Genomic DNA, 10,591 nt, shown 5'->3' with positions numbered 1-10,591 from the left:
CTCTCACGCCGTTCTTGAGAGTGTGCTGTACTGTTTCCTTTTTCTTAATAAACCCATGCTTTCTGGGCTTTGTTTGCGTGGCTTATTCGGAAATCCTGAATTCCTTCCTGTGAGATTTACTAAGAACGCTTTTTCTCTGGTAATACTGTAATCTCAGGCACATTTCTTTAGCACCACCATAGGCATGCGTCCCCAGGGCACTGCCACCTTTGGCCCAGAGCCTGTCACTGGCAAGTGGCCAGGGTCTGAATGACTTGAACAAACATTGCTAAGTGTCCACATTTTCAGTACACGTGAGTTGCTCAATGAGGGCATGCGACAGTGGAATCGGGGAGACGAGTCTGGGAGCCCTAAGAAACGCCCAGGTGGAAGTTGAAGCCACTGTGCTGGTGTGGGGCCCCGTCCCCAGGGCCTGAGATGGCCACAGACCTGGTCATCCAGCCGCGGTGTTATAGCTGACCTGTCTAGACACGCAGCCAACACCCACGCCATGTTAGTGGCCTAATGTCTAACCGTGCTTAGGGATTTTATCTATTTTGGGTCAACAGAATACAACGAAGAGGAAGAACTCTCCAAGTACCAAGCACACGCTGCATATGTGTGTTCCTCAGCAGCCAAGGTTTTTAGGCTTCAACAGAAACCCACAGGCTGGGAACACAGTCCCTTCCACACCCGATATGGTGCTGCAGCCACTGGGGCTGGCCTTCCAAACACCATCAGGAAAACTCCTATCTCAGCCCTGTTGGCTTGGGAATAAAGCAAAAAAGAACCTCTTTAACTGATAATGTCATCATTTATTCAACTTTCCCCAAAGATGGCAGTGATGACACGTTTCCGAGACCCTTCCTTCTTCTGCATGAAAGGTCTGCCTAGTCAGGGGCTCTGCAGTCACTGCATTTGGTTACCTGTGGACCAGACTCCAGACCTTCACCTCTAATCACTACGGGAGCTGTCATTCCAGACCCACTGCCTCATTCATATCACAAACCTTTTCACACACAACCTACTGTCAGGTGTGCTGAGGATGTAAAGTAAGTAGATAAGACATTGTTAGTGCCGTGGGGAGGCTCAGCTCAGAGAAAAAGCTGCACAACGCAACGTGCGGTGGCCCACGTGGTCACGCCATCTTCTGTAGGGGGGAGCGGAGGAGGGACGCAGTAACAGAATATTGAGAAAATAAAGTGAAGATGAGATGTTACGTTTGTTGGGTTTTACCCATAAAGCATTTATTATCCATAATTATGGAATTTTCACAGGCACTTTTTAAAAAAGACTACAATTTTCTAAAAGCAATCAAATAAAGAAGTAAAAAATAACAGCTATTCCATGATGTTCAGAAAAAATTATTTCTCCAACTAAAATTAAATGGTATACACTAAAACATCTCAATTCAGTATGAATTTATGCAAATCCATTTGCTGCAAACACGAAAAACAGTGTCAAGGCTACATACAGCGCAGGACCTCCGACCAGGCGGCGTGCTGCCACCTGCTGGTGCCTCACTTAAACTACGACTCGGCCCTGAGTCCACGGACCACCTGTCTTCATCCTGAGCCTGAGCACGTCTCTTGGGACTGGGGACAGTGGGAAGGGCTCGCGCAGGAGGCACACAGTGTCACCTCCTGGTGGGGGGAGGGGAGTAACAGACTAAGAATGTCAGCTTTGTGTTAAACACAGTATGATAGATTCCACGTCCGGGATCATTTTGACGTTGGTTTAGGGAACACTGTGCATGCCTGACTTTGGGAAAAGGTGACAACCTATGACTGAAAACTAGGTGGACAGTGGGGACAGAGGGGGAGGGACCTCGGGGAAGAACCACTGGACGTCATACCCCTAAGGAACGCCACAGGCGGCAGCGCAGGTGCAGGAAAGGCAGCCCAGCGACCCCTACTGAACGCTGCGGCCTCTGGGCAGTGGGCACGCGGGATGCATCCCAGCTCCCTGCGGAGCGCGCGCGCGATGAGTGCTTGCAAGAGGCAAGCCTGCCTTCCGTCTGGTCTCTGTTAACCAAGTTTTAAGAAAGTGCGTAACTCGATGTCGGACCAAGAGAAGACTGTGCTTTCTGAATGTTAAGGCCAAAAGAAGAGGAAACAGAACAGATGGAAGGCGGGGGGGGGGGGGGGCAGGGAGGGGGCAGGTGGAGCGTCCCAGGTGCTGGGAGCAGGTGACTAGCAGGACTGCTTCTACTGGAAGTGCAACCCCTGTCGTTTTCCTGTGAAAAGCGAAACAAAATCTGCATTGCTCTCCAATGCCCTGCTGTAACCCTGAACTGTAGAAACGGAGGAGTAAGTGGCTTTCACACCAGGGCCCGACCATGCGGCCGGAGGCCCCGCAGCTGCCCCCGGAACCCAGAGGTGAGCACAGCACAGAGAAGCCCAGGAGCCCAGCGGCCCGGCAGCTGATGTGGTGTCCCACAGGCTGCCGCTGAGGTCCCCAAGTTCGGTGCGGAGAAGGGGATCGCACACGACGGACATGGGGATGGGGGAGGCAGGAAAGTGCAGACAGGCCCGCTCACAGGCGGCTGTGAGGACACAGGCCCGGCCGGCGTGGCTGCCTCGCTCACTTCAGCCGCACTGGACCCTGAAAAGCAGGGGCACGACCTACGGTGGGTCCGGTGCGTGTCGGCCCAGGCGGGGACCACACGGACTTGGGGGAGCCAAGGCTGGGCGCTGCTCAGGGACGGGAACCAGGGTCAGGAAGGCTGCGGGGAGGGCGGGGCCCGGGGCGCAGGGGCCGACCCAGAGCGCGGAGGGGCGGGGAGCGCGCGGAGAGGCTGCGGGGAGCGCGCGGAGGGGCTGCGGGGAGCGCGCGGAGGGGCTGCGGGGAGCACGGCACCGGGGCCAGGAACGGCCTGGGAAGGCGCGGCGGCACCGGCGTCCGGCTCCCAGTTCACGGCGCCCCGCCCCTGCCCCCCCGTTCGCAGCGAGACTACGACAGGCGGTGACGCACTCGCAGCCCGGCCGCAGCCGCGTTGCCACCACGGAGCATCGCGAGACGTGGACTCAGTACGAGGCCCTGCAGCCACCGCGAGTTAACAGCGTCCACCGCCCGCTTCTGACGCAGCAGGTCTCGCGACAACGCAGATCCCGCGAGAAGGGACGCCTGAGGCCCTCCTTGCGGTACCAAGGCGGGGCGGGCCGGACGGGGGCCTTTCGGGGACCATGCCGTCCGCCTTCTCAGTCAGCTCCTTCCCCGTCAGCATTCCCGCCGTGATCACGGTAAGCGGGCGGTCAGCCGCCGCGCTGGCGGTGACACCGCTCCAGGCTCCCCAGCGTCCGCCGCGGAGGCCGACGGACGGGGCGCTGGGGGCGGGGCCTGGGCGTCGGGGGTGAGGGGGGCCCTGGCCGTGTGGGCGGAGTTCCCGGGGGCGGGGCCTGGCCGTGTGGGCGGAGCTCCCGGGACGGGGCGGGGCCTGGTCGTGCGGGCGGAGCTCCCGGGGGCGGGAACCGAGGACAGAATAGGCGGTTTAGTGGCGCCGCGGGGAGCGTCCAGTGGGTGTGGACCGGCAGTGGGCGAAGTGGCGAGGGGCTGTGGCTCCCCCAGCGACCCTTTCCCCGCGCAGCGTGGCCTCCTGCTGCTGCCCGCGCCATGTCCCGCACGCCCTCCCCTGCTCTTCGCTCTGGCCCTGCGGACGCGCGTGGATGGACATAGCTGGTGGCCGGCTTACGGTGCCCAGGCTGTGGAATGTCCGCTGGCGTGGTCCTGCGGAGCGGGCGTGCAGGAGGGCGGCGCACACTTAGGGAGGCCTGAGGCTGGTCTGGAGACGGGCAGGGCAGGGCAGGGCGCCGGTCTGAGCAGGTGGGAGAGATCAGTATGGCGAGGTTCTGAGCTTGGGTGCGGACATGCCCCCCGGAAAGCTGAGGAGGCCTGAGATCGCAGCACTTTGGAGGGCTGGGTGTAAGGCAGACAGAAGGGTGGCTCAGATTTCCCAAGGCCTTAAGTAGTAGCCTAAGGAGCTAGAAATAGTTTGAACGGGAGTGGCCAAGTGCATCTCCTATACCAGTCACTTCCCCCAGGCCTCATGGGACCCGGAGCCTTAGGCTGTGACTCTGTTCAACAAGCAGAAGGGCATGTCTACGAGGCCATCAGGCCTGTGTGTTCCAGCTTTAAACCAGTGAATTCCTCTTTAAGTCCCGGGACCGTGGTGGGGTTCCCCTTCCCTCTCTCCTTTTCCTGTCCCCCCTCCCCATTTCTGTGAGGCCTGGGGAGGGTGCTCCCTGGACAGCCCCAGAAGAACTTAGGAGTGAGGGGCCACTGACTTCCCACTGACCCTGGGGATATGAAGCCTGGCCCTGTGGGAGCTGGCGTTGATGTGTGTCCACTGGTGTGTCCCCACAGCAGACAGACTGGACCGAGCCGTGGCTCACAGGGCTGGCTGTCTTCCATGTGCTGTGTCTGCTGCTCACGTGTGTCTCATCCCGGAGGTATGAACTGCAGGTCGGGCACTTCCTGTGCCTGGGTGAGTACAGTAAAGGAGACCTCTGTGACTCACGTTGCTGGGCAGGGTACTGTGTGGGTCTCAGTACAGAAATGTTTTCTTAAGACCCAGCCCTTCTACCATGTGCTCCACGTTGGTTTCAGGGCACTCCCGGATGCCACCCCGTGGGCATCGGCTTGGAAAGGACCCCAGTGACCACCTACTGTGCCAGTACCAGTTGGGCCAAGACCACTTAGCGTCAGTGACATGCTGACTCTTTATAAGAACTGTTTTTCTCCATGGGCTTAGCGCTGTACTGCTTGCTCTGGGAGGGAGAATGCAAACCAGAAAAGAAAGTTCTGTGCATAAAATAACATGTTGCCCAAATCAGTTCTCAAGGTAAGAGCTACAGGAAGAGAAGGGACAGTTGTATGGAATGACTGAGAAAGAGTACACGGAAAAGACAGTCACGGTACGTGGTGTACAGAGTGAGTGAAAGCTCGTGTTGCAAGAGATTAAGAGCAGGTCCGTGGCCAAGGCGTGAGATCTGGGGCGAAGGCGCCCCGATGAGAGAAGAGGCCCCTGACACACAGGGTGAAGAGGGACGGGAAGCATCGGTGAGAAGTCAGAAAGGGCCAGCCCAGCTCGTTTCTGATGCCGTGTCCTCAGAAGTGCTGGGACAGAACGGGTGGCTGGGCCTCTGTGCCTGGGCAGAACCTGCGCTTTGTGAACACTGGGAAGGCAACGGTAGTTTAATAAGCTGCGACAACGACGATAAGGTCAGCAGCTGGCCTTGTGCAAGGTGGGGAGTATAGCAAGGATTAGTGTGATGCAGTCAGCGAGTTACACAAGTGCCGTGGTCCTGTGCAGAAAAGGGAGGGAGAGTTACTGCTTCGTGCCTCTTTCTGACAGCTCTTTGTCCAGGGTGGACTAAGGAATGCTAGGGGTCCAGGGAGGACAACACACAGGCTGCTCAGGCTTGCGGAGCTTAGTGGGGATGCTGGCACTCACTAATCTGACCCAGTAGTCTTGTTATCAGCTGTGATAAATGTTATGTCAGAAGAGGCAGCAGTGCGAGAAACACTACAAAGGGCCCGTTTAAGTCTGTGCAGTAACACTTACGCCGAGGTGTAAAGGGTACCAGGGGACGAGGCAGGCAGCAGGTCTGTGGGGCCTGCCTGAACACAGCATGCGGCGGGAATAACATGTGCAAAGGCCCTGGGGCAGGTTCCCTGCAGAAGGCGGTGGCCTGAGCACATGAGCTGATGTGTGTGAGACAGTTTTGTGAACTTAGGAGCTATGTGTGGATTTGGGCTTTTCTAGGATAAACAGAGGGATGGCTTTCTCACTTGGGGATAATAGATGCTGTTATCTATGACATTGAATTCTCACCTGAGCTTGGTGTGTTATGTGCCCATTTCATTTTACAAATGAGACACAGAGCTTTGCTCCCCACAGCTCCTGAGTGGCTAGTCAAGATCCATTCTGTTATCAGCCGGGAAGGAGCCCAGGAGCCAGGGCTCCCCTTTCTTTATCCTCTTCTCCGTCTCTTTTTTGCTTCCTCATGTTCAGGGCCCTGGTGTTTTCTGATTTGCACATTGAACTTAGCCGAGAAAGTAAAGCATAGGGTTTCCAGTGTGTTGTCCCTCTGTCAGCAGGTGGCGGCCCCGCTGGCCTGAGGCATCTCTCCCAGGTGGGGACGGCGGGGCTCCCCTGCCTCCCATGCTGCTCCAGCAGCACCGTGTCCCCATGTAGGTGGCCTGTGAGGATGGCCAGCCAGCTGCAGTGGTTCCTGTGGCTGTTGTCCCCATCGGATTGGCTGTCCTGCCCTGTCCTTGCCTTCAACACCGCTGTGGAAGCATCAGCAGCAGCCTCGCAAGGGGTGGGGTTGAAAAGCCGGTGGCTGTAGGCTCCTGGTCATGGCTCTTGGCATTCTGCGGCAGTGACACCTGGGAAATGCCACTAAATGGCAAAGGTGGGGAGCAGCTGATTTTCAGGCAGAAGACCTGGATTCCAGCTATGCTGTGTGGCTGACCCGCTTTCTTGGTTTCACGCACGTCGGACACCTTCACGTGTGCTGACCTTGGTTTTCCTTTCTGTTACGTAGGTGTATCCTGAAGTTTTATGGTTTTATAACTTACCTCATGTTATATCTAAAATAGAAATTACGTTTCTCATCCAAGTCTTGCTATTGTGTTACATTAAATCTTCCCTTGTAAAGAATGTGTAATTTTACTCCCTAATGATTAATCCTACCTTGGTTTCCTCCTTGGCAGTAACTTTAGTCTATTGTGCTGAGTACATCAATGAAGTGGCCGCACTGAACTGGAGGTGAGTACGCCCGCCCGCCCGCGCCCTGTCCTGGGAAGTACGCTGTGCCGACTCCTCCCCCCCGGGGGCCACACACACCACAGGCCTCAGTGAGCAGTAGCTCCCTGTGAGGCCGGCATCCGCACGCTGGCAGGTGTAGTTTGGAAACAGCTCTTGCACACATAGGAACATGTGGCCTTTCTTACTGAGTGAGTCCAGCTGAAGAGTGCTGGCCGTGTTCATGACAGCGCAGGAGAGCGCTTGGGGCCACGCAGGATGGCTTTCCTGCAGGGGAAGGGAGTGGCAGGACACAGCTGGGCCCCCCGTGGTCGGAGTGCAGGGTGCCCGCCTGGCCTGCATGTCCTGTCTCCAGTGCCTTGAGTCCCAGCGCCTGCCCTCCCTGAGGGCCTGCTCCTGTCCCCACTCCCTGCAGCGTGGTGCTGGCCAGCTCTGTCCACGGCCCCCTTCAGGGCTTTGCCTGGCAGTCCCACCTCTCCCCACTTCCTGGGTCCCCCCACGCCGGGGTCCAGACCCACAATTCGTCCCCGTCCTCGTCCTGTGCTTCCCCCAACTCCTCTTCCACCTGTAACATCATCCTGGCTGGGTATCACGCCTGCCCCTGGTTAGGCTGCCGGGCCAGCTCCCAGGCCACACTGTGCTGACCTAGAGGCTTCTGCGGAGCCCCGAAACACGTTTCTCCAGACGGGGCTTGCAAACGGTGGCCCTCCAGCTGTCTTTATGTGGCCTGTGAGCTAATAATGAATTCTACAGTTGTAAATGTAAAATTTTAAGTTTTTGAAAGTAAAAAAAAGAAAAAAATTAGCTTTCAGCAACAAGCGGAAGACATTGCCTCCAGCCCGCGAGGAATAAGCATCAGCTCTCTGGGCCTTTAAGAGGCGTGCTGAGCGGTCCCCTTCCTCGGTTACCATCCAGACACTTTCCCGAGTGACTAACACGCCCTCCACCTCCCCCAGCCTTGCTCAGCCGAGAACGCATTTCAGGTCACAAGCACGTTGGGTTTGATGTCAGGTTCGAGTGTGTGTGTGTTTTCTCTGCACCAGAAAACCTGTGGGTTAGTTACCTGGCTTCCGCCATCGCCTGCTTCCGGCACCTGGGACCAACTGCATTTCCTTCATAGTGGGCGTCACAGTTGGGACAGCAGACGGGAGACTGTAGGAGACCTGCGGGGGGGGTCAGTCGTGGGGTAGCTGGTGCTACTTTAGTTGACACAGGAGCGCTCCAACAGCCTCCGTTCAATAGAGAATATTATTGTTTCCTTATGCCAAGTCATTTTTAAACTTCTCTTATAATAGGTTATTTTCAAAATACCAGTATTTCGATTCAAGAGGAATGTTCATTTCGATCGTGTTCTCGGCACCGTTGCTGTTCAATGCCATGGTCATTGTGGTATGTATGTCACAGACTGCCACGTGTGTGCTTTCTCTCTGTGTCTCCCAATTCTAACCATATCTCGAAACGATTATTTTTAGATTATGTGGGTACGTAAGACTTTGAATGTGATGACTGACCTGAAGAACTTACAAGAGAAAATAAAAGAACGGAAAAGGAGAAGAAAAGAAGAATAACGTTACAGCAATTGCTCTGTGTTTTTATGCTAGTTTTTGTCCTCCACCATCATTGTTTTGAGTATTAAAGAGCACGTGTTACGAGGGTCCTTCTTAGCAACCGGTTGGTGGTTTGTGACGCCTATTCTCGTAGCTCAGCATGGTTTCCGCTATGGCACATTGTGCTCAGAGCCTGAGGCTGTCCTTGGCAGTCATTTATTTAGCACAGGTTCACTGCAGGAGTTACAATTTACAGTAACTGTTTGACAGGCCAGTAAAGGAGCAATGTGCTCGAAACCAGTGACAACGAGTCACACTACTGCTCCAGGCTCGGGGACGAGGGGTTGCAGTCCACATCAGGCTGAGGTGGCCTTTTCTCCGGGATGGTTCTCGGAGTTGCTCTGCCAACCGAGAGCCGACGCCCAGCTGCCAGCACAAACTCAAGTCCCTTTTCTGGAGCGCGATGCTGGTGGCACACTTGTACCAGTGTTGGCATTTGACCCCACCATGCACCGCTGCACCATGGTGTCCCCATGGCAGGAGCTGCTGCCCCAGGGTCGGCGGGGACCACTGGGACCAGCAAGGAGGAGCTGTGCCCAGACAACGCTCTGGGTGCGTGCTCGGGACCTGGGCATTACAGGTCAATGTCCGTTACGTCCTAGCTGCTCCTCGTTCCTTAGATCAAAACAACTGCACTTGCTCATAATCGGGTGGGTTTGAAATCACAAGCAATCACAGCCACCACCCACAGTGGAGCACGTGCCCGAGCTGGTTGCAGAGTGAGCACGAAGGCCTGTCGAGGCTCGCACCTACACGTGTCAGAACACGCAGCTTCTGGTTAGGCCAGACAGACAGTCTGCACAGAGCCCATCACACAGGCTGCACAGTTCACACTGATTCTGTATTAGTCAGAAGTATGGTTGGGATAAAAACGGTGAACTCAGTGATCACCTGCCGTGTCGGCGTGGCCAACGCCACCTCCTGTCACAGTTTTCCGGCCTGTCTGGTGGTCCACCGAGTGTGGTGTTGCCCCAGGTGTGTGGTAAAGCGGTGACATGCGGAAGGTCACTACAGGGGGGCCCAGGAAACCCCAGACAGTCTGTGCTCGCCCAAAATGCCAGCACCACCCAGACTGAGAAACCCTGGACAACAGGAACCTGGAAAGCAGACCTTGGGAGCAAGGTCTTAAAAAAGTATGCTACGTCTGCATAGAACCAGTTCCCATGAGGCTGGGTGCCAATGAATGTCACAGGCTCTGTCCTGGGACAGAACAGACTGGAGGCTCCTTTGCTTTTTCGTGATCGTTACAAATCTACAGCGTAACAGGCCAGAGTCAGGTTCCATGGAGGGGCCTGTAGAGACGACCCTGTCTGTCAGGATGCAGAGTCACAAGGAGAGTCTGTGACTACCTGTGTCAACTAACAGGTTTTTATGACGGATTATGTGCCTTCCTAAGTTTTACATTTTTTACAGTTTGGGTGCACAGGAACATAAACTGTCCATTTTATTAGAGCAGGTACACAAAGCACTTTGTAATACGCACCTCACAAACTAATACACAGGACACTCTGGGTCCTCTCCAGCCTGGAGCCACAGCTTAAGCACGACAGTGAGGAGAGATCCAAATTTTAAAAAATACATAGTGTTGGCTCTTGATTTGAGTTTTAGAAAATGGTGAATAGTTGTCTTAATTTTAGATAGATATTTCCCAAGTGAAACATAGTCTTCAAATTTCACAAAGAAAAAACCTGTTGCATATGAAAGCATTTCTATTTAGCAGCTTAAAAGATGACACTTTGATAGATTAAATCTTGAAGTCCAGATATGAAATGTTTTTACAGACAGTTGTCAACGCTTAGTAGTGAAAGTACTTCCTGGATTTTTATGTTGATTTTAGAAATGATCTGGTAGAATCTTTTAGCTAAGTCTCCTGGTGCTTTTAACCTGACACTTTTTCCGTTCTCTTTCTGACATGTTAGCCTTTGTCTTGAACATAAAAATGACTTCAGAGTACCCCATGTAAAGGGGGGGGTTAATTTGTTGCGTTCTGGGGTGTTTGATTGCATTGAGGCTTCAAGAGTTCACTATGTCACAAGTTAATTGCACAGGGAGTCAAAACAAACTGGGCCCGTTACACGAGAGCAGGCGAGAGCGTTGGGAGGGAGGCGGTAGGAGTGGGGGTCTCTGTCACACCCCAGCCCTTCGGGCTGTGTCTTGTGAAAAGTGCCCGGTTTCTGGACATTGTCCAGGCAGCTCTGGGTGTTAGGCTCAGCCGACAGGAGGCCCAGGTGCAGGT

The 10,591-nt window shown here is 54.9% G+C and overlaps 1 protein-coding gene across 1 annotated transcript; it reads left to right on the top strand.

Moving 5' to 3' along the window:
• The first annotated feature begins 2,175 nt into the window (after positions 1–2,175).
• TMEM18 (transmembrane protein 18) lies at positions 2,176–8,405 on the top strand. Its single transcript, XM_074331612.1, has 6 exons — positions 2,176–2,357; positions 2,927–3,221; positions 4,342–4,462; positions 6,697–6,751; positions 8,044–8,137; positions 8,221–8,405. The coding sequence occupies exons 2-6, from the start codon at positions 3,165–3,167 to the stop codon at positions 8,314–8,316; spliced, it is 423 nt and encodes a 140-aa protein (XP_074187713.1). The 5' UTR covers positions 2,176–2,357; positions 2,927–3,164; the 3' UTR covers positions 8,317–8,405.
• The last annotated feature ends 2,186 nt before the right edge of the window (positions 8,406–10,591 follow it).

Source organism: Rhinolophus sinicus, linkage group LG05 (assembly GCF_036562045.2).
Source record: "Rhinolophus sinicus isolate RSC01 linkage group LG05, ASM3656204v1, whole genome shotgun sequence".
Taxonomy (NCBI): Eukaryota; Metazoa; Chordata; class Mammalia; order Chiroptera; family Rhinolophidae; genus Rhinolophus; species Rhinolophus sinicus.
The sequence above is the reverse complement of the archived record's forward strand: the minus strand, read 5'-3'. Positions and strand labels throughout refer to the sequence as shown.

Bases quoted from the DNA above. Each gene is read 5' to 3' on its own strand.
- TMEM18 (XM_074331612.1), top strand. From the start codon at position 3,165: ATGCCGTCCGCCTTCTCAGTCAGCTCCTTCCCCGTCAGCATTCCCGCC. The intron at 4,463-6,696 runs GTGAGTACAGTA...CCTCCTTGGCAG, and splicing joins CGGGCACTTCCTGTGCCTGG to TAACTTTAGTCTATTGTGCT. The intron at 8,138-8,220 runs GTATGTATGTCA...GATTATTTTTAG, and splicing joins TCAATGCCATGGTCATTGTG to ATTATGTGGGTACGTAAGAC.